The sequence below is a fragment of the Gallinula chloropus genome, assembly GCF_964237585.1.
Source record: "Gallinula chloropus genome assembly, chromosome: 11".
Lineage (NCBI taxonomy): Eukaryota > Metazoa > Chordata > Aves > Gruiformes > Rallidae > Gallinula > Gallinula chloropus.
Window position 1 is genome coordinate 7,397,863 of NC_140096.1, and position 23,201 is coordinate 7,421,063.

The window sequence follows — 23,201 nt, forward strand, 5'->3', positions numbered from 1 at the left end:
CCTGCAGTGGTTCTGGAGTAATTTCTGATACCCCCTCAGTGGGATTTAGCATAAGCAGGTCTGTCTGCCAGGCTGCTGAGGGGTGTGGGGGCTGTAGAGTTCCCAAAGAGCTGCTGTACCAAAGTGCTGTGTCCCAGTGCTGCTGTTTGGCTTTAGTTTTGTAACCTCACAAGTAGATGCGATTGACCTGCTGGTATCCTGGGTATGGCCAGCGGTATGACTGGGACTCGGTTTACTCCGGGTGCCCAGAAGAGTGGGCAGCTCATGTTCTGTCTTAAGAGTCCTTTTCATTAACCTGCAAGTGTCTCTTGCATTTCCAGTTGCCATCCTCTAAATGGATTCCAGTGAATTTTCGGGCTCTTTGGACCCCCTGTCATTGCCTGACAAACCCCTTATTGGCGATCTCCCTTCTGACATGGAGTTTGGGGAAGATCTGCTGGGCTCCCAAACAGCTTCTAACCAAGAAGTTTCAGTTCTTCAGCCCCCTGACTGGGACCAATCCAAGCAGATGACTGCAGGTGGGGACTTGGACCTTCTAGTAAAAGCAGACAGCTTGTCTGAACTAAACAAATCAAACAACCTTGTTCTAGATAAACCTGGCATCTTGGATATGCTGGAGAAACCTGAGGTCTTAGATGACTTGGATAAAACTGCTGACTTGATGGAGTTAGAAAAAACAGAGGGTCTGGATGAGCTATATAAGGCACATCCTTCCAAGGGTGTGGAGGATGGACTGGCAGACTCCTCTGCCCTCTCTAGAGAGGCCCTCGTTCCAGAAACATGGAAAGAAGGGGAAGATGCACCAAAAAATGATTCCGGGGACCTAAAGGAAGATGGCGCTGCTGCTATTCCTGCTCCGTCTGATGACAACACCCCTGAGTTGCCTCAACCGCCTGTTCCTGTTCCTGACTCTGGGGACCTCAACAGTGCCCCAGCCTCGGAAGGAGTCACAGCACAATCCTCAAGCCCGCCAGTGCCCCCCCCACAACTCAATCTTAAACAGACAAAGAAGACAAGGTTGAAGGCACCAAGGAAAAGCTCCCCCATGCAGAGGGAAGGTCTGGCAGGGGAAGCAGAGGGAGAACTGAGCCTGAACAATAGCACTACAGCTTTGCCTCCTGAGCCCACAGAGGAGAACCAGGCAGAGGAAGGGAATGATAGTGGGAACAACTCATCTAAAGAAAGTAGTGTACTGAAAGCACAGGAAGCCTCACCACCAGCAGGTAGGTTCTCTCTGCAGAACTTTGCTCAGACCATCCTGCTGTGCATCGCTGAAATCTGTTTTCTCTTCCAACCTTTCCCGTTGTCCCCTGCTATGGAAACTGTCAATGCTACTGATGAGCTAGATTTGGGGAAGGCATCTTGCTTACAGGGAATAATGCTCTAGAAGGTGCTGTCTTGGTGCACACCAGCCCTTTCTGTGGCTTTCATATCTTCAACTTTGATTTTCAATGCTTGTGTCAGCTGGGAGCTTCCCTGATAAAGCTGCATCTGTGCATCAGCTTAGCTCACACTCTCCATCGCTGAAGCCTGCTGGAACTGAGGGTCACCAGGAGAAGGTGCTTCCAGTAGGCAAAGGTGGCCAGGATGCTCAGTCTTGGTCACAAGCAGTTGGAGCCGATTGCCCAGCTGTCCTGGTTTTGGTCAGGATGGAGTTAACTTCGTTTGTAGCAGCGGATGGAATGCTGTGTTTGAGAGTTAGAATGAGAGCAGTGCTGGTAACACCCTGATGTTTTCAGTTGTGGTCAAGCAGTCAAGGGCTTTTTCAGTTCATCAGAAAGGAGGGGACAAAGCCAGGACAGGTGACCCAGGCTGGCCAAAGAGAGTATTCCATGCCAATTCCGTCATGCTCAGTTTAAAGGGGGGCTGAGGGGAGGAGGAGCAGGGGTGGCTCCAGGACACACAGTTTTTGGGGACGGTCGGGTTCCGGGACGGCTCTGGGTGGCACGGCCTGAGTTGTGGGTTTGGTGTGAAACTGCACTGTGTAGCAACAGTTTCATAGATTTTTTGCTCTAAAGTCCTGTTAGCATTGTTATATTTTATCTTTCTGCTATTCTAGTAAACTATCCTTATCCCAACCCAAGGGCTTTTGGTTTCTTGGTTTTGGGGTTGTTATTTGCCCCTTCCTTTTCCTTTCCCTTGCCTCACACCACCACCCCCCCTTCTCCCCCTCCTCTTTTCGTTTAAAGAGCAGGCAGCTGCGTGGATCTCGGCTCTCAGCCGGGCTAAAACCACGACACCAGCATACATCCCCCATGGAGGGAGGTCTCCCCCTTACAGGGCTCCTCCCAAGTTGTGTGTTTGGATCTCTAACTATAGGTGGTGGGTTTAGGAGCTTTCTCGTGCCTGATGACTACTAGAACTGTGCTTCTTAGCCAGGACCAGTTAACTTCATGTGCAGACTGACTCACAGGGTGTCAGCATTTAAAGAATACCTGTCCTTTTCTGTTGGAGAAAAACAAGTTGTTAGATACAAGCATCTTCTGTGCTTCTGTTCCAGGAGAAGGCCTGTCTGGGAAGGGAAGTGAGCTGCCAGCTGAGAAGGTGAGGAGAATGCAGTCAAGTACATATGCTACAGGAATGTAGTGGGTGCCTGACTGTTGTCAAACTCCATGGGGGACACTGGCTGTGTCATTACCCCTCTGAGAAGGAGTTTGCTCATCTCCTGTGACAGTGCCACTGTGCTGTAACGTGGCTTCAGTGTGTCCCTGCTACCCCCAGCTGGAATGTCACTCTCATAAGCCTCCTTTCCCCTCTCTCCCATCTTGCTAACTCTGGTTGGGTATCCATGAAGTTTTATCTGTTACTGGAAGCCTAGTTATTGGAAAAGTCAATCCCAGAAGCTGAACTCCACTATGCTCTGGGATATTTATCTACAGTTGTTCTAGCAGATGGCTAGCCTAAGTATTTTCTGAATGTCTTCTAGGAGCAGAAAAGAAGTGAACGAGCCAGAAGATCAGAAGCTGCCAGGCCTGAAACTGTGAACTCCTCAGAGAGCAGTGAGTAACTAGGGCTGGCCAGTGCCTGTTTTCAGCCAAAGAACAGGCTTCAGCCCATGGTGGATTGGTGGATCACAGTGAGAGTACAGTGGGAACTCTGGAGCTTCTGTGCAGACTTTCCTTTTAGACATGACAGGTCCCTTCATGCTGGGATGATGCCTGGCTTTGTCAGGGCACTTAGGTTGAAGTGAGAGTTGCAGCATTTTTACTGTGGTGTGTGGACACCAAGCAATAGGATGAGACTCTGGGATTGTTCCCAGAAACTCCATCTTCCATCTCCACAGCCAGGAACTTTCTTCCTTTGTCTCCATGGCAGCAGGCTGTCTGAAGGAAGGTTGCATTTTGGGGATTTTCCTGCAAAAGTATGTGAAGTTTCTGCTCTTTGAGGTGTTGAGTGTCACCCTGCCGTTCCCTGGTGTTTGTGTGTTGCACCTTCCCTGCTTGCCTGTGCTGGAGGCTGGTGATCCAGCTTGTTCCCTTTAAGGTCTACCAGTTCTTGGAGGGTTTTCTGTTGTAAGTGTTCACACTTTGGCCTTCTGCTCGATCTTGGCAAATCATGACTTCCTAGAGAGGAATTGTACTTAAGCCCAGTTTGCTTAAAGACCTCCCGACTCCCCTCCTGTTCCAAGAGAATATCTTTCAAGGGTCCCTATATCGTTCCACCCAGACAAGTACACAGCATGTCGAGGGTGAAAGCAGAAAGGTGGCCCCAGAAAACCCCAGCATGTATCTCATGGCAGAGGCTCCTGCCTCACTTTCCTAACGATGGGTTTCTGTGTGTCTTCCTCTGCTGCTCTGCAGTTCCAGTCTCTGATGAAGACTCTGACGCCATGGTGGATGATCCCAACGACGAGGACTTCGTTCCTTTCCGCACCCGGCGCTCCACGCGTATGTCATTGCGCACTCACATGGCCCAGCGAGCCGCCCGCTCCACCGTCACCAAGATGACCTGTGCCAACTGTCGGACCCCGCTGCAGAAGGGCCAGACCGCCTACCAGCGTAAAGGGCTCCCTCAGCTCTTCTGCTCCAGCTCCTGTCTCACCACCTTCTCAAAAAAACCGCCCGGCAAGAAGATATGCACATTCTGCAAAAAGTGTGTGTTCATTCCCCTTTCACCCATCTCCCCGGGCCTGTGGCCACGTTTGCCCACCCCACAGCCCTACCATCCCTCTGACCCTCACGCTTCCCATCCACCCACATCATTCCTACCCTCTGTGAGCGCCTGCCTCAGGTCTTCCTTCACACACCACATATCCCACGCTCCCCGCACCCCCTTCACATTCCTGCCTTTCCTTACCTGTCCCCAGGCTCAGTGCCCCACATCCCAACCTCCTCTCAAAACAATCTCCCACATGCTCCATCTTCAGGCACCACCCCACTGGGCCTGGACAGAAGCTGCTGGGAGACAGTTCTTGCCACCCTTTCGGGACACTAGCAAAGTCCCATGTGTTGCTGTGTGGCATCCTGTCCCTTTGTGGCAGCACTAGTGTTTCCCTGCACTAACACATCCCCACCTGATCCCCAGGGAGATCTGGAACACCAAGGAATCTGTGGTTGCCCAGATTGGTTCAGGTGGCTCTTTCCACGAGTTCTGCACCTCTGTCTGCCTCTCCCTCTACGAGGCCCAGCAGCACAGACCAGCACCTCAATCTGCAGATGCCTTGGACACGAGCCGCTGCAGCGTCTGCCACAAACCTGGCGAGGTAAGCAAATCCTTTGTCCTTCCCCTGTCCAGGATGTGGTGCTACTGACCTGCATCACTTGTCCCTGCCTGGGACCATCACAGGGTGTTTGCCAGGTTCTCCCTCAGTGCCTGAGCTGGCTTGGGCTCACTCCCAAGTCCTTCCTTGTTTCTGTGAACCAGCCCTTACTCCAGCAGAATAAATAAGACTTCTGCTTCTCCCTGCTGGGAAACTCACCGCTTCCTCTGCTGTCCCAATTGCTCTGCTGACTTCTGGCAAGGAAAGCCAGCCTGAGTCCACACCAGCTCCCAGTATGGCACTTGACCTAGTTTTAGTGTAGCACCCCGTTATCCCAGGGGCTGTGGTAGTAGTGGTACACACATGTCACAGATGGGATATAGTGGTCTGGGTGGGGTGACAGCTATGATATCTCTGCAGATCCAGCATGAGGTCAGCAATGGGAACGTGGTTCACCGCATCTGCAGCGATGCTTGCTTTACCAAGTTCCGGGCCACCAAGGGCCTGAAAACCAACTGCTGTGACAACTGCGGGCTTTACATCTACAACAAGGGCTTGCCCTTGGAATACCTCTTCCACGAAGGCCAGCAAAAGCGCTTCTGCAACTCTGCCTGTCTCAACAGTTACAAGAAGGTATGTGGAGTCAGCTGCCTAGGGAGGTGGTCTCTGTGGTCACAAAACTCCTTTGCATGGTGTAGCACAAGGGACTTTATGCAGTAGCAGGTCACTTGAATCCCCTTGGCCTTTTATTGCTGACAAGACGTTTAAGAGATTGCTGTGGAGAAACTTTGAAGCAGGCAAATAGAATTTACTTGTTCGGCCTGGGGCCTGTCATGGACCCAAGCAGGGCTTGGGCACTCAGTAAGACTGTTCAGCAGCACTGGTATATACAGTTAGCATGGGATGGCTTCCTGTGGCTGTCTCCTGAAAGCTTGGCTGGATATGTTCCTCTGTGGCCTGTTCTCTTAACTGTCTTGATGGGATTGCCATGTTCTACATCCCTGCCAGGGCACCCTTGAAATGAGAAGGTGAGGTGCCAAAGGTAGCCTTTTTTTTGTTACCACCATCTGAACCTGCAGACTGAGAGCCCAGCTGTGGCATCAAACATTGCCTGTGGGAGAGCTGCCGTGGGGTGGATACAGTATGGGGTGAGATGTGATGGTTGGGTTCCATTGGCTGTGATAGTCCCTGTGGCAGCTCTGTTCTGCTCTGTGTTTGCAGAAGAACACTCGGGTCTACCCGTGCATGTGGTGCAAGACGCTGTGCAAGAACTTCGACATGCTGCCCAACGTGGATCGCAGTGGCAAGACAGGCCTGTTCTGCTCCATTTGCTGCACTACCTCCCACAAAGTGAAGCAGTCAGGCTTGGTTGGTAAGAGCACTTATGTACAGAGAATCAAGTCACCTCTCCATTCTAACTCCTTCCTTGGTGCTGTTTATTGCTTGTGGGTGAGACTGGAAAGAAGGCATGTTGCTTGCTTGGGGAGGAGACCAGTGAGACAAGTGGACGATTTGGAGAGGGAGGAACCCTTGCAGCATGTAGAAATCTTAATACTGAGGGGTAGTGTTCATGGGTGTTGTGGATAATGCAGAAAGCTGTTGGAGTATGCTACAGTGCTGGTATTGCCATTTCCATTATGTGGAGTACCAGGGTGTCCAGGAATTGGTATGGTCTCTGATGCAAGTATTGCAACCTGTGTTGTCCAAATTCCTGTAGTGCCAGGGTCACTTCCTTGAACCACTCTGCTTTCCATCCACATTTAAAATTTCTGTCCTAGTGGAATGCTCTTAGTGTCCCAGTGTCCTTGTCCTTTGCTTTACAGTAATAGCTTGACAGACTGAGGATGAGTGAGTAGCTTGCATGCCATCCTCAGAATCCAGTCCCACGTCTTGTGCTGCTGCCCTCACCAATTCCTGTCTGTTTCATCAGGTCCCCCTAGACCCTGCAGCTTCTGCAGAAAGAGTTTATCTGAACCCTGCTATTACAACAAGACAGACCGGGTTGTCTACCAGTTCTGCAGCCCCAGCTGCTGGACCAAATTCCAGGTACTGAATTATCCTTCATGCTGGGCTGGGACATAGAGCTCACTCCTGCTTCCACACTTAGTAGAGGCTCTACCTTCCTCAACCTCCTCAGGGAAGGTCTGCAAGGAAGTCTCTCTTGGAGCACAAGAGTTTCAGTGACTAGTTGCCAATAACTCAGTCTTGGCCCTATCTCCCCCCTCCTCCACTGGGATAGGACAGACTGTCTGCCAGGTCCTGCTCAGCGGGAGCGCAGTGCAGAGCTGTGCTACATGAGTGGTTTGGGATGTAGTGGTCTTACAAGAGCGTCAGCAAAAGCACATGTAAGATAGCAAAGCACAGAGGGCACCTGCTAGTTAGCTGGAAAGGGGCAAAGCTGCCCTCTAAGCCAGGTGTCACCAAGGAACACAAATCTTCTAGGATGGATTGTCTAAGAGTTTACAGCCAGCAGTCTTTGATGCCTCATGTTTAATAGCCCTCAAAGGCTGGATGGGTGATTTTTAATCTTCTGATGTTAAGTTTCAGCACATGTGAAATGTTTGTACTGTGAATATTAGTTCTGTACAGTTGTCAAAGAGCAAAGCAACAGTCAGGAAGACCTGTGGAACTTAAGCCAGGACATGCCTGGACAGCTGAGACAACTTAGAGAATCTAGAAGTAGAAAGGTAGTTACTGTCAGTTGCAGCATTTGGTTTTTGGATTCTTTTTTCTTGTGGTTTTTGTGTTGGGTGTCATTTGGCTTTGTTTCAGTTAATCCATGATGTAATCCTTTGCTGAGATCACAGTGGTGTTGGCTCTGATCTAGTTAAAGGTGTCCCTGCTTATTGCAGGGCGGTTGGACTAGGTGACCTTTAAAGGTCCCTTCCAACACACTCTTCTATGATTCAAGTTTTATGAAGCCATAGAATCATAGAATGCATTAGACTCTTAAACCAGATCTTAAACTAGATCACACTGCCCAGAGCCCAGTCCAACCTGATCTTGAATTTTTCCAGGGATGGGAGATCTACCACCTCTCTGGGCAACTTATTCCAGTGTTTCACCACCGTCACTGTAAAAAAATCATCCTTATATGTAGTCTAAATCTACCCTTTTGGTTTAAATCCATCTTCTGGTTTGAAACCATTACCCCTTGTCCTATAGCAATAGACCCTAGGAAAACATTTGTCCCCATCTTTCCTATAAGCCCCCTTTAGGTACTGGAACTTGCTGTAAGGTCTCCCCAGAGTCGTCTGTTCTTTAGGCTGGACAACCCCAACTCTCTCAGCCTGTCTTCATAGGAGAGGTGCTCTATTCCTCTAACCATTTTCGTGGCCTTCTCTGGACATACTTCAACAACTCTATGTCTTCCTTGTACTGGGAGCCCCAGAACTGGATGGAGTACTCCAGGTGGAGTCTCACAGGAGCAGAGTGGAGGGGAAGAATCACTTCCCTCAACCTGCTAGTCACACTTCTTTTTGGGAACCCAAGATGCAGTCGTGTTTGTGGGCTGTGAGTGCACGTTGTCATCTCATGTCTAGCTTGTCATCCACCAGTGCTGTCAAGTCCTTCTCCTCAGGGCTGCTCTCAGTCCCTTCATTGCCCAGCGTGTATTGGCACCAGGGGTTGCCCTGACCCATGCACAGGACCTTGCACTACACCTTCTTGAACTTCATGAGATTCACATGGGCCCACTTCTCAGGCTTGTCCAGGCCCCTCTGGATGGCATCCCATCCCTTGGGTGGGTCAGTGGCACCACTCAGCTTGGTGTCATCTGCAAACTCACCAAGGGTGCACTTGATCCCACTATGTCATTGATGAAGATATTAAATAGTACTGGTCCAGTACAAACCCCTGAGGAACACCACTTGTCTCTGATCTCCATCTGGACACTGAGCCATTGACCACTACCCTCCAGATGTGACCATCCAGCCAATTCCTCATCCACTGACCAGTCCATCTATGAAATCCATTTATCTCCAACTTAGGAAGAGGAGTGTTGTGAGACACCATGTCAGAGTCCAGATAGATGACATATGTAGCCCTTCCCTTGTCTATTGATGTAGTCACTGCATCATAGAAAGCCATGAGATGGGTCAGGCAAGATTTGCCCTCGATGAAACCACGCTGGCTATCTCAAATCACCTCCTTGTCTTTCATGTACCTTACCATAGCTTCTAGCAGGATCTGTTCCATGATCTTCCCAGGCACAGAGGTGAGGCTGACAGGCCAGTAGTTCCCAGGATTCTCCTTTCTACCCTTTTTAAGAATGGATGCAAGTGCTTCCCTTTTTTAAGTCAGCAGGGATTTCACCTGACGATTTATTGCCGTGTAAATCAGCATTGTAATGTATGAGTAAACCCATGCGTAACCTGGATTGAGAACTGTCATGCTGGCAGATTTATCAAACATTTATCAAATGAAAATCACCAGAGAATGTATGTCAACACAGCTTCTTGGTGATCAGCAGCCCAAGGAGTTCAATATCTTTATCAGTCACCTGGCAGTAAAGTCTAAGTACGTGTGATAACGTTTTGAAGATGAAACAGAACCTGGTGAAGTGTTAACTCATGCTGAGGTCAGGGCAGACATAGAAAGCAAAGCAATCAGATTGCTTGGTGGGGCTGGCTCCTCATGACGTGCGTTTTATCACGGTTCAGTGCAAGAACCTGGATCAACCTTACTCAGGTGGCGTCAGGTCGTAAGTTCTGGGGAAGGAAGGATCTTGAAAAGGCCCTGGGGTTACAACAGACCATCCATTCAGTGTGAGTGTCTCAGTTTACAGCCACAGAGGGAAGGGTCAATCAAGTTACTGCAAGTACAAGCAGAGGAACAGAGTGTGAAAATTTGGGGGCTAGAGAGCAGCAGAGCTACCTAGAATGTTGCACGGATAGCAAGGGTGTTCCTCTGATGTCTGCTTTATTCTCAATGTATAAGACAAATTGGAAGTATACTCAAAAAAGACGTAAAAATTACTTTGGGGCTTGGAGAATGCACTCCCAGAGCAGCTTACCCGAGGTTATTGGAAAGAAAACCAGGAACATGACTTCATAATTGGCCTTGTGGACAAGACACCAAGTGCTAAATGGTTGTTTAATCCAGCAGAGGAAGGTGGGATGAGAATGGCTCTTTGAATTCAGAAGTTACATTACCATGAAAATAGAATCCAGGCACGCTGGTGTTTTAAGGTCTTTCAGAGGAGTTCTCTGAAGAGGTAGTAGAGGTCCCATCTCTTAATGTTTTTTCAGATTCAGAGGGGTGGCAGGTTGAAAGCTTGCCTTCCTGAGAAGAGCTGGACCCAGTACACTGGAAGCAAGGTGAAATTGCTCAACAGTCTGCTCCCCAGGAGCTTGACACGTTATCAGTGAGTCACTGATAGTGGCAGTAAGCACAGGGGCAGACAGACGGCTGTGAACAGTGGAGGAGGCCGGAGGTGGCAGTGTGAAACGGGTGCTCCCCACCCTTTGTGAGCCTCTCCCTCCATGAGCTGTCTCTTCTCTCCTGCAGCGCACCAGCCCCGAAGGTGGGATCCACCTCAACTGCCACTACTGCCACAATCTTTTCAGCGGGAAGCCAGAGATCCTAGACTGGCAGGTGAGGACTTTCCCCTGGAGTATGTTGAAGTGGAGGCCAAGCCTCATGAGGACTGCAGGGCTCCCTCCTCTCCATGCTCAAAGCAGAGCTCCTTCTGTACCAGCACTCTGAATGTCTTAGCTGCAGAGATGTGCCTGGAGGCTCTGCGCTGAGTGCTGCGCTCCTGATGTTGAGCAGGATGCCAGAAGGGCAGGAGGAAAGCACTTCTGCCAAACCCAATGCCAGGAGTGCTGGGGACTTGGCTCAGCCCCATAGTCTTGGTCTTGCTTCCTCAAGAAGTGGAGGAACCTCCTGCCAGTCTGGCTGACCTGGTGGCGATCTCTTTGGCAGGACAAGGTGTATCAGTTCTGCTGCAAGGACTGCTGTGAGGACTTCAAGCGACTGCGTGGGGTGGTGTCTCAGTGTGAGCATTGCAAACAGGAGAAGCTGCTGCATGAGAAGATCCGCTTCTCTGGAGTGGAGAAGAACTTCTGCAGCGAAGGTACTTGGGGAAGGCATGGGAGAGGCCCCCATGCCAGCCCATGCTGGGGGAGGAGAAGAGAGCATGGAGAGGAACAGAGGGGAGACTTGTCTTAGCCAGGCCCTGGGGCGAGAGCCTTGCCATGCAGTGAAGGGAGGAGTGTCGTGGGGATGGCTTGCTGTCCAGCCAGGCCCTAGGGCAAGATCTTTACCATTCATTGTGTCCTTGGGGAGGGCTTTCTCACAGCTTTTCTCTCTCTGGGGGCTGGGGAGACAGCAGGTGGCAGCTCCGCTCCTCCTGTCATCATGCACTTCTACGCTCTTGCGTCTGGGCTGGCCTGACCTGGCCTTGCCCTGCCTGCTGGGTTCCTGCACACAGGAGGTTGGAGTCAGACTCTTCCTAGAAGCATGGAGGTGAGAGATGGCAAGTCCCCATGAGGTCCCATCTTATCCCAGCCCCAGGGGCCAGTGCTGGATTGTTCCCTACAGTGTGTTGCGTGTGCTCTGTTGTCTCCGCAGACCTGGATTCTGGTCATGTTTGGGTCAGGGAGGCCCCCAGTTCATCCTGGGAAGGTTTCACTCCTATTGTTTCTCCGCAGGGTGTGTGCTTCTTTACAAACAGGATTTCACCAAGAACCTGGGCCTGTGCTGCATCACCTGCACCTACTGTTCTCAGACCTGCCAGCGGGCGGTCACCGAGCAGCTGGAGGGCAGCACCTGGGACTTCTGTAGTGAAGACTGCAAAAGCAAATACTTGCTCTGGTACTTCAAGGTCAGTATTGGCACTGGCAGCTTGTGCTAAGTGCTGTGGTGGGCACAGCACCCAGATAAGTGGGCATTGCACTGAGGAAGTTCGCACTGCTGGAATCTGGCTGGCACTGCTGCGGAGAACCTGGCACTGCTGGAGTCCTGCCTGGCAATGACGGGACACTGCTACGGGGAAGCTCGCGTAGCTGGAGTCCCCAGCTGATCCTGCCAGAGCACTGCACTGAGGAAGCTCACAGTGCTGGATCCGCGGCTAGTGCTGCTGTGAGAAGTTCGCACCGCTGGAGTCCCCGGCTGGCACTGGCAGGGCACTGCTGTGGGGAAGCTCACAGCATCTTGCTATGTGCACCTTTCACTGGAGAGTTGTGTTGCACTCGGAGGGGGTGTGGTTAGTTACTCGTTGTTTCTCTCCTGCTGATGCGGGCTTTAGGCAGCTCGGTGCCATGCCTGCAAGCGTCAGGGGAAGCTGCTGGAAACCATCCACTGGCGGGGGCAAATCAAACACTTCTGCAACCAGCAGTGTCTGCTGCGATTTTACAATCAACAGAACCAGCCCAACCTGGACACGCAGAAGGGGCCCGAGAGCCTGCTGAACAGTGAGTAGGAGGGAGGGAGGGGACCTGCATCATAGCTCAGTCCGAGAGGCACAGGGAAGACTGAACAGCAAGGGGTGGAAGCTTCCTGCCTGGGACTGGATGAGACACTAGGGAACAATCCTGCACTGGCCCTTGGGGAGGAAAGGACGGAGTGGGACGGAATGGGGTTTCTCCATCTCTAACATCTATGGTTCTATGACACACAGGGCCCAGACGGGAGGAGCCGGTGCCAGCATGCTGCCTGTAGCTCACACTCTTAGCGAGGACACTCGGGGATTTAACATCCTCATGTTGCCAGCGAAGAGCTTGATTTACAGGGTTAGGGGACAGCGTGGTTTGGCGTGGTAAACCACCTGCAGCCCCACACCACCTCCGAGCTGTGACCTTCTCAGATCTCATAAGCTGATCAGGATTGGGCCAGGTCAGTGCTTGGATGGGAAACATTTAAGGAAAATGCAGGGTGCTGCAGGAAGTGGTGCTGGTGATGCTGCAGGTGGGCTCTCCTCAGCCAGAGCTGAACCTAGAATGATCTTGACGGAGTGCTGGGCTGCTGGAGGCACTCTGTCTTGCCATGTTAGATTGGACTTGTACCACTTACCCAAAGATTGCTGCAGCTTTGGGGAGTTGCCAACCCTGTGTCCTGGATAACCCCATTCTGCATCCATGGAGTTCCAGCTGGAGAGGAGATTTTCACTGCCTGTTGCCCCATTTCCTATCATTAACTTGAGCCAGTTGCTTATGGAAGATTGCAAAGTGCTTTGGGATCCCTCAGGATGGAAGGTGCCCATGGTGACAATGGCAAGACATCGCATGGCCCTCGACACCCATGTAGTCTCATTCTGCTTGGTCTTTCACAGGCCATGATCTTCTAGGTAACGTGTGTTCTAGTTAAAATGTGTGCAGCTTACGGTGGGACTGGCTTTGGTGCATCAGACCTCAACAGATACCTGCATCACAGACTTTGCTGCCCTCCCTGGGAATTCCTGAGGTATAAAGCCCTGACTAGGGTGCACCAAGGAGGGGAAAACAAGACAAGGACCTTCCCATGAGAGACCTCGTCCTTCATCTCCAGACTCTTCCTGCTTTCTCTTCTGACAGCAGTAGGCTGATGGCAAGACTGGGGGGAAACCCTGGATGTCAGGGCTGCTCAGACAGCAAAACAGAGCTGCTCTGCCAGAAGCAGCACGTTCTGCCAGCCAGGGGAGTCCTGACCTACCCTCCCAAGAGCCACGCACTATGTGAGGTGATGGCTGGAGGGGCAGCATGCTGAAGTGACCTTGATAAGCAACAGTTGGTTTCTGTTGGCACAGGGTGCGCAGGGGGAGTCTGCTTTGTTGTGCCACAGACTGTCCTGCTGCCTGGGGGAGGAAGACTTATTTAACTCGCTGGTTCCTGTAGCTTATCAAGTGATTCCACAGCCCTCTGATTGCAAGGCATCTTGCTTGTGAGGGACCAGTAACCCTGCTCTTGGGACACAGGCACAGCAAGCAAGCTCTGCCTGCGGAGGGAGGCACGTTTCACAGCATTTGGCCATTGTGTCCTTGGAGCCATGGACCACGAGACTGAGAAGTACCTTTTTGACCACCAACAACCACGAGAGTCTGAGTGCCCTCCTCCACTACATCTCTGGAGGCCCCCCAAGAACTTTGCTGTTCGGCACGTGGTGGTGCATCACCTTTCACTGTGCCACAGCTGCCTCTCTGTGTGCTCTGTAAGGCAGAGGACTCTGAGGGCAGCCAAAGGAAAGCCCATCAGCGGTGGTGAGCGCTCGGCTGAGCGCAAGCTCCAGGCTGCCCCAGCTGTGGGATAGCTGTGGACGTGCTTGTCCTTATTTCCCTCAGTTCTAAATCCTTGGCCACCCATCTTTGCTTTTGATTCTGCAGCAGCAGAAACTGCTCACACTCTAGCATGTCTTTTCTCATTCCAGCCATTGATGTCTCCCGCTTAGCGCTGCCCATCCACTTTGGGCTAGTCAGGGGGAGCTCTTGGACCGATTGAGACTGTTCCAGATCCTATGGCTGAACGCTCAGCTGCAGCCAGGGAGCTTCTGCCAGTCGGAACTTGCCTGTACCCCTGTGGTGGTCAGACAGTGGACACTGCTGGATCTCCAGTTGTTGCTCCAGAGCTGTCTGTCGTTTCTTGGGACTGGGGAAATCTGCAGTGTGAATTCCCATGCATTGGCCCTTTGTGAGTCTCGTCTTTTCCTGGAGACCCTGTCTGTATGTAGGAGGTGCAAATGGACCCACCGCTCCCTTTGGCTGCTGAGACTTGCTACTTTCCTTGCAGGTGTCTCCTGCATGCTTGGCCCACAGTCAGTGTTGTAGAAGGCCGTGCTTCTTCCCAGCCGCATGGGTGACCAGGACCCACAGGAGACTCAAATGAAGGGGCTCTTTTAGCTCATCAGCCTTTGAGATGGGTGTAGGTTCTCTGCAGAGCAGATGACCTGGAATTATCATCCAAGCCATGATGATACTGTCACCACCTGAGACTAGTGTCTGCCACACATGCCTCTTACCTGCAGGTGATCCCCTCTTTCCTTAGGGGAACAGACTATATCCCTCGGGCTGGGGCAAAGCTCTCTCTCTGCTTTCTGGGATATCACCTAATACTGCTACTACCTCTGTCACCTTCTTCCTGGGGATCTCGAAGCACTTTGCTAAGATGTTTGTAGCAGGGGGATGGCACAGAAAAGGGCTATGGCTCGGTACAGCAAGCCAATAGGCAGAGCTGGGAGTAGAGCCCTGGATTCCTCTCTCTCCAAGGGGCTGGGATTTCTCCTGACCTGCTATAAAGGGGATGGGGTGGACTGCAAGGAATCACAAAAGGACATGGGAATGACTTAATTTTGGAGTTATTAGTGTGTTCTGAGCTGCTAGGGCTAGAGATTGTTGAAACATTAACTGTTCCTGGAGTGGCCAGGAGCAGTTTCTGAGGAGCTTATCCCTGCTCTCTGGCTGCTGCCACCTCCAGTCCCAGCAGTGGGGCCTATTGGCCCAGGAGGTCTTAAACTTAGAGTTGTTGCTTTCTCTTACAGGTCAGACTTCAGAGACAAAACCACCTGCCCCTTCCTCACAGAAGGCAGAGACTACCATGGTAAGGCCCACTGGAGGTAGGAGGCCCAGAGAGAGGACAGATCTGTCATTGTTCAAAGAGATTGCATACAACCATTTCATGATCTCTGGGTAGTGGGAACTGCTAAGAGCTGGTGGGGTGGGCAGCATCAGTGTATCTGCTTTGAGGGGTGAGAATAACCATTCCCCATGAATCAGCGATGGGCTCCAGAAGAGCCTGCTGCTGTGGCACTGGCTCCTCTTCATGCAGTGCTCCCCTGTGCCTGGATGTAGTCGCTGTCCTGCTGTGTTCCGTGCTGCCCCATGGGGCAGGAGCAGCCAGCACCAGACTCCTTGCTTGCTGCCTGCCAGGAGCAGCTTGTCAGTCCTTTGGCCACATCTGGTCATGGGAACGTCCACGTGTGTGGGTGCGTTGGGGACTGCCAGGCTCCAGAGGGTGGTTTGAGAGTCTCTCCAGCTGTACCCCTGGTTGGGAAGGGCTGGTGTTGCCTTAGGTGAACCCCAACCTCTTGCTTTCTGCATTTCCTCAGCTGTCGACAAAGACCTCGGCCCAGGTGCCTCCCGCCGCCCCGCCTCCCCCGCCCCCTCCCGTTCCTGCCACCCCTCGGAAGAACAAAGCTGCCATGTGCAAGCCGCTGATGCAGAACCGGGGCATTTCCTGCAAGATAGAAATGAAGTCCAAAGGTTGTCAGACAGGTAGGAAAACAGCAGAACCACAGGATTACGGGGTGGTTTGGAAAGGCAAGTGGCACGACCCCTGCTCCAGGGCTACGTGTCTTGAAGTGCCGTTCAGAGCGGCACCGTGCTGAGGTGGTGCAGTGCAGGGCAAGGCTGGAGATAGGGAGCACATTTCCATCAGCGGCAAAAGCAGGGATGTGGAGAGCATTGCACCATGACCTTCTGGGACAAGTCTGGTTCCTCTGGAGATTGTCAGCTTGTCTGAAGGGCCATCTGCTGAGCAAGTGCCCCTGTGTAGCTTTTCTCGGGCATGTGCATGTGATCTCCAGGTTATACAAGGCAACTAGACCTTTCATCAGGGCCACGTAAGAGCAGGGGTCACACCTCTGGCTAAGGCAGGCCTCTCTTGTTGCAGGGCTGTTTGGCTTGCTGCTGCTCCAGCTCTGCCCATGAGTCGCAAAAGCTGGTGGCTGGAAGGGCTGTGGTGCTGGATGGCTGGGGGCATGGCAGCACACAGCGGGGCTGGGTGGAGGAGCTGCTGGGAGCAAGCTCACCGATGTACTTTTGCTCTTGTCAGAGGCTGACTGGAAGCCCCAGGTGATTATGTTGCCAATCCCTGTCCCAATCTTCGTGCCTGTGCCTATGCATATGTACTGCCAGAAAGTACCTGTGCCTTTCTCCATGCCTGTCCCGGTAAGTGACACACTCCTTACCTGCTTATGTTCTTTTACTGTCTTAATCCTGCTGTGCTGCAGCCTCTCTGCTTCTCTGTTCATTGTCTTCTCCTGCCTCTGCTTTTACATCAGTTGGCTGAGTGTCAGTTTTCTGCCTGGTGTGCTACTGTCAACAGGTGCCTGTGCCAATGTTCCTGCCCACCACGCTGGAGAGCACAGATAAGATTGTGGAAACCATTGAGGAGCTGAAAGTGAAGATCCCCTCCAATCCCTTGGAGGCTGATATCCTGGCCATGGCCGAGATGATTGCAGAGGCTGAGGAACTGGACAAGGCCTCCTCAGACCTGTGTGGTAGGTTCTGCCATGGCGTGGCCTGGCTCAGTCACTGGGAGCACATGGGGTTTGCTGGCTTTTGGAAGTAGAGCATCTGCCTGAATCACATCTTCCCCAAAGCCTTTGAAAATGGAGCAGGGAAAGAGCTGCTCCTCAACTTCTGCTGAGGAGGTACAAGGAGGGAAGAGCTACAGCATGGAGCAGTGTCTGCCACCGTCCCTTTTGGGGGTGCCAGTCCTGAGGCACATGTGTAGCACTGTTATTCATGTGGCTGCTGAGGCTCTTACCTAAAGCAGCTTCCCAGTCAGAAGACTAGCAGTCCTAACCTCACAGGTCTTTTTTACTTAAGGGCTGTGTTTTGTGAGCCCTGGTGACTAAGGCTGTGGCTGGGCAGAGGGCAAACACACAGTGTCTTGCTTCCAGGGAAGGCTGGGCAGCACAGATCTCAGGGGGCTGCTCTGAGCACAGGACTGTGCTGCGGGGAACCTGCCTTCATTTTCCAGCTGTCACAGGGAAATCAGACGAAAGGCTTGCTTCAAAGTTGGGTTTATGATCTGCTTTTGCATTGCAGACCTGGTGAGTAACCAGAGTGCAGAGGGTCTCCTGGAGGACTGTGATCTGTTCGGACCGGCACGGGATGATGTGTTGGCTATGGCTGTCAAGATGGCAAATGTCCTCGATGAGCCGGGCCAGGACCTGGAGGCTGACTTCCCTAAGAGTAAGAGCTGGGTGAAGCAGGCATGCAAGGCTGCTCATGCTGTAGCAGGGTCCTCCCGCTGCCCTTGGCCAACCATTGCCAGCAGCATTGAGAGCGGTGTGAACTTACCTCCCCATGTCCTGTGACTGACCAGGCCTGAGGCCAGGAACTGCAGATGACTGCTTGCAGCAGGGGTGAGGAGACCACCACTTTTGAAGGAGTGTTTGTCTAGACTAACTGACCTGTTGCAAACATAGGTCTGTGGAGAAGGGGGAATGAGAAGCTGATTTTGGTAGCATAAAGTGCAGGGCCGTGGGTGACACTGGTGTGCATAAGCACACCTCTGGATGATGATTCCGGAGGATCCAGCAAGGCAAGAGAGAGACCTGCACAGGATGTGATGTCCTGGGAGATGCCAGAATTGCTGAGTGTCTGTTACCAGGTAGAAGGTGGAAGAAGAGGCAGAGACTTGCAGGAGGAGACTGCAGTGCTGCAGTGCTAAGGCAGGATGCTAGCAGCAAAGGACAGAGAATTGGGGTGCATGTGCCAGGCTGTCCCCAGAGGTGGCCTGGCACAAGGGGATGAGGAACATTCTTCAGATTTAAAAACTGACCCAGCGAAAAACTGTCAAGAGGGAAGAACGTGGGGCTCTGGTTAAGTCTAAGGAACCTTAGTCTCATCTACCAGAGCATCATGTGCCAGAGTTGTATTTCCTTTGTTGGGCTGTGGCTAGAAGTTGATGCCAAGCAGTGGTGGAGAGTGAAATGTTGGGCTGTGTGTTCCCTCTTCATCTTGCTGTAGGAACAGCACAGGGAACAGGGTAAGTCTCATCTGAGTCCTTCTGCCTGTGTTTCCTTTCAGACCCTCTAGACATCAACCCCAGTGTGGATTTCCTCTTTGACTGTGGGCTGGTGGGACCAGATGATGTGTCCACAGAGCAGGACCTGCCTCGTACTGTCCGAAAGGTGAGCTCTCCGTGGGTACTGCCTCCTGGAGGTTCTTTGGGTTGGAAGTAGAGGCTGCACTGGGACACAGGAGGTGAAGTGTGCCAGAGGTTTTGGTGTGCTGGGGAGGTTGGGCTCTCTCCCTTCAGGCCATGCCTGGCCTGTGGGCCACTCATTGACTGAAGACACTTGTCTGTCGCTTTCGAAGGAGCTCTGAGTGCCACAGGTCATGTGAGCTGGCCACTTCTCTGCCTGTGGTCCCCATAACTAATGGGCCTTGTTGGCTTGGCTGTGCACGGAAAGATGGCTGCTGACACATGCACAGGCACACAGGGAAGGAGCTGGCAGGTCTGAGGGGTGGAAAGCACTCTGCATTTGTCCCAGGTAGGTGCCCAGTCTCACGTACACCTCTCTCCAGGGGCAGAAGCGGCTGGTGCTCTCTGAAAGCTGCTCCCGGGACTCAATCAGCAGCCAGCCCAGCTGCACAGTGCTGAACTATTCCTACGGTGTGAATGCCTGGAAGTCCTGGGTGCAAGCCAAGTATGCAGGGGGAGAGACCAGCAAAGGAGAGGAGCTACGCTTCGGCCGTAAGTGCCCTGTCTGGATGGGGTGGAGTAGCAGAAACCACCCAGAAGCTGGGTCCCAGGGTATCAAGTTGCTCCAGGCCTTGCAGGCTATTGTATGAGGCTGCTGTATTTGTCTCCACAGCCAAGCCTATGAGGATCAAGGAAGACATCTTGGCCTGCACGGCAGCTGAGCTCAACTATGGCCTGGCCCAGTTTGTCAAGGAGGTAACACGGCCCAATGGGGAGCGCTATGAACCGGACAGCATCTATTACCTCTGCCTGGGCATCCAGCAGGTGAGGGAGGGCTTGCTACTCTGAAGTCCTCCACAGCCAGACCTAGGGGCCAAATCTGGTAAGAGGAGCCTTTACCCTTTAGTCTGCCTTCTGGAGACCCAGAGAGGCTCACTGAACTCCTTCAGTGCCCCAGAACAACAGCCCACCTCCTTCAGTCTTTGTTCCCAAGCTCAGCGGGTAGGGTGGCAGCTATTCCCCACCCTTGCACCTTTCTTGCACACCCTTGAGGAGGGCTGGGAGATCTTCCCAAACTCAGTCCCTTCTTCAGCACTAAGTCAGCTTTGTTGTGCCCTGGGGTTTTCCTCACAGCTCTCAGAAGTGGCTGGTGCTAGTTGGCCCTGCAGCTCTGGTTTTACAGGGAGCGGGGCGCTGTGTGTGTGCCCTGGGCTCTCTGGGGAGGGTTTGCATTCCAGGTGCTGCCGTGTCTCTTGACTGTGTGTTCTGTCCTTTCTAGTACCTGCTCGAGAACAATCGTATGGTGAATATATTTACAGACCTTTACTACCTGACCTTCGTGCAGGAGCTGAACAAGTCCCTGAGTGGCTGGCAACCCACAATCTTACCAAATAGTAGGTGTCTCAGAATACCTTTAGTCACCACACGTACCTGCTCTGTGTTTCTAGCCTTGGAACCTCAACTCTGATTGTGCTCTCCTAGCCTCAACCTTCTTCCTTGGCATAGGAAGCACAGTCCCACTGTGTCTTGGGGTCATACTGACCTATACCGAGAGCAGAGCCAGCCTGGTCTGCACCTTAGCAGCTTCTCTTGCCCAGAGTCAAAATAGCTGGGAGTGGAGTACAGCTGCTTTGTGTCCTGGGACAGTTTGAATCTTTGCAACACTTGACAGTGATGTCTTCACCCTTCAGCAAAGAGGATACCAACCCAGGAGGCACTCTGGCCTTTGTGTTCCCAGCACATGGGCGAGCCTTCCGCACTGTGTTAAGGGTTGGACTGGGTTGCTGTGCCACTACCTTGTGAGTGGACTAGCTTAGAGCTCTGTGGAGGCTTTTCACAATGCTGTGATCTGGGCTGCCTTCCCTGCTGTGTCTTGTCAGCAGCTCACAGATCCAGCATCGCCTCTGCACATTTGTTGTCCCTGGCGCAGGCATTTAGCTCCAGGCCTGTGTGTGTAGGCAGGAGCTGGCCATGTCCATCCTGCCTGCTGCTTTGCCTTCATCTCATGCTGAGTGTGGTGGAGCATTGACTTGGAATCGACGTTGTGGCCATCAGTAGGGGTGAGTGGTTAGGAGTGATTTGGGTTATGGCCTGTGGTGTGGCTGCGCTCCGAGGTGGCTCATGGCTGGGCAGAGTCAACATCTGGTTCTGCTGATGGGTCTGGAGAAGTAACCTTGTGGAAAAAGGGATGCTGTGAAGCTTCAGTCTTTTGCAGTGAGCTTGCATGGGCAGGGTGTAGAGAGTGCCAGAAGGCCACTGTTGATGTGACTTGGTTCTTTGTACGTTGCAGACACAGTTTTCTCACGTGTTGAGGAAGAGCACCTCTGGGAGTGCAAGCAGCTGGGCGTTTACTCACCCTTCGTGCTCCTCAACACCCTCATGTTCTTCAATACCAAGTTCTTTGGGCTGCAGACAGCAGACGAGCACATGCAGCTCTCCTTCACCAACGTGGTGCGCCAGTCCCGCAAGTGCACTACAGCCCGCGGCATGACAAAGGTGGTGAGCATCCGCTACTGTGCTCCAGCCAAGCAGAAGAAAGGCCGAGGTAGGGTCTGATGAAGCATCTCTCTCTCCTTCCTCCTGCCTTCCCCATTAGGTCCCAGATGTGACCCTGTTCTCTCCCCCTCTGCAGATGGCACCCCTGGAAAGCGGAAGCGTGAGGATGAGGTACCGGCGCTGGAGCAGCGGGAGAACAGGATGAACCCACTCCGATGCCCAGTCAAGTTCTATGAGTTTTATCTCTCCAAATGGTGAGGCTTTCTCTGGAGAAGGGGCATGTGCCATTTTAGGGCCACCTCCTAGTTTTTGTGGGACCCTGTGGAGTGGCTGTTGCTCTCCAAACTTGAGCGTGAAGCCTGGCACGGGGTCTGCACTGCTTGTATAGGCTGTGGTTGAGAGAATGCTTCTTTCTGGGCCCTTCCACTCCGTGCCTCCTTTCAGACAGGCACGACCGTGCAGTATGAGTGCTGGTGCTGGCTGGTTTGGGACTTCGGTCCTGAGTGAGGAGCTGCAGACTCCTGCCAAAGGATGAGAGGCTGTGACAAGCTTTGAGCACCCCTTGATAGCCATGATGGCAGGCCAGGCTTTCTGAGCCCAGGGCTCACCTTCCTCTCTCTTTACAGTCCTGAGAGTCTGCGGAACCGCAATGATGTCTTCTACCTGCAGCCTGAACGGTCGTGCATTGCTGAGTCCCCGCTCTGGTACTCAGTCATCCCCATGGACCGGAGCATGCTGGAGAGCATGCTGAACCGCATCCTGGCCGTGAGGGAGATCTATGAGGAGCACAGTCGGCTCAGTGGCCTGGAGGATGACATGGACTAAGCGTGAGGTGCCAAGAGGCTGCTGACATCGCGTCTCCCTGCCTCGGGCTGCAGGCAGGGGCCATGCAGCACTGGAGGGGATGGTGCGGTGGTAGTGCTGTCCCTTCATCGTTACCAGACTTGGACACCCCCCCTCATCGTTACAGGCCTCTCCTGTGTACGTGGCTCCTGCAGTCGGCCCTGCCTCCTGTGCCAGCTGCTGGGTGAGCCGTCTCCCCTGGCACCAGTTCCCGCAGCACAGGGGTGGCAGAGCCCCTGGGGCAGCTCCCCTTGCCCAGCCCTGTGCCCCTGTACCCCCAGCCCTGACACTACCCCTTCCTCCCCCTACCCCAGGGCAGGAACTGCACAATACGGCAGAGAGCTGACTGGGACCAGTGGCCCAGAGGCTTTTAACTCCTCCTCCCTTTAGCATCCCCTCAAGAGGTTGGGGAGGGCACAGCAGGATCAGTAGCTCTGCTGCTGCACCAGGATGGTGTTTCCAAGCCAGTGGGGAATGACCACTGGCAGCTTCAGAGCAGTTGGGTCAAGGGAGGGCTTGTTCCTGGGCCTGGGAGGTGGTTGGTCAGGCTGGCTGCAGGGAGTGGAGGGAGCCAGTGCTGCTGGAACATGAGGGCAAAGACCTGTCCTCACCATGGGGATATCTCCCTTGTGTGCAGCGGGGCCTCCTCCCTCAATTTTGTCATGGTTTCTGAGTTGGCAGGAAGCTGGTGGAGATGAGTCTGAGCTAACACTGCCCCTCTGTCCCCACTGTCCCCCATCCTGGCATAACACCCCTCCCTGGTGTAAGGTGCCATTGGTGGGGCCTTCTGCTCCAGCTGGGGGGCTCAGGCAGCTGCTTGCAGAAGTGAGGAGCTCTGCCTGGCCTCACCCCCAAAGCAGTAGGGTGCCAGTGTCCTGCCGGGGCGAGCCTGCCTCTGGCTGTGCTGCTTCCTGCTGCCTCCTGCCCCTCCTTGTGTTCTGGTTGGTTTTCTTGAGCTATACATGGGTCTCCTGTTGAGCCTGTATATATTGTTCTGGGCCCTGGCCTGGGGCCATCTGTTCTCTGTGTCCATGTGGAGAGTGAGCCACTCACCAGTCTTGTTGTAGTGATGCCAGGGTGGTAGGACTAACCCTGTGTCTCTGGAAACCATTCATTTCAAATAAAGATCAAAAAACTTGGCAGCCCCTGCTTTTCTACCCCCAGGCAGGGTGGGCACTGCAGAAGAGCAGGGCTGCTGTCCCACTGCTGCCACGCACCTTGCTCCTGTCCACCCCTGCCTGCACTTCCTGCCTTGTGTGCCCCTTGGTGCCCTGCCAGCTCTGGCATGCTGGGCTGACCCCTGGCCCTGTGCCTGC

General features: G+C 53.1%; 1 protein-coding gene across 1 annotated transcript; it reads left to right on the forward strand.

Moving 5' to 3' along the window:
• Nucleotides 1-334: 334 nt before the first annotated feature.
• Nucleotides 335-23,023, forward strand: ZMYM3 (zinc finger MYM-type containing 3; the record flags this gene model as incomplete). The annotated part of the gene is made up of 24 exons (XM_084269299.1): nt 335-1,223; nt 2,501-2,544; nt 2,927-2,999; nt 3,801-4,092; nt 4,525-4,702; nt 5,120-5,332; nt 5,921-6,071; nt 6,630-6,745; nt 10,208-10,294; nt 10,625-10,775; nt 11,353-11,525; nt 11,949-12,114; nt 15,149-15,207; nt 15,716-15,881; nt 16,441-16,556; nt 16,714-16,888; nt 17,442-17,588; nt 18,429-18,532; nt 18,930-19,098; nt 19,220-19,371; nt 19,826-19,940; nt 20,837-21,091; nt 21,179-21,296; nt 21,669-23,023. The coding sequence occupies 24 exons, from the start codon at nt 335-337 to the stop codon at nt 21,865-21,867; spliced, it is 4,308 nt and encodes a 1,435-aa protein (XP_084125425.1). The 3' UTR covers nt 21,868-23,023.
• Between the last annotated feature and the right edge of the window lie 178 nt (nt 23,024-23,201).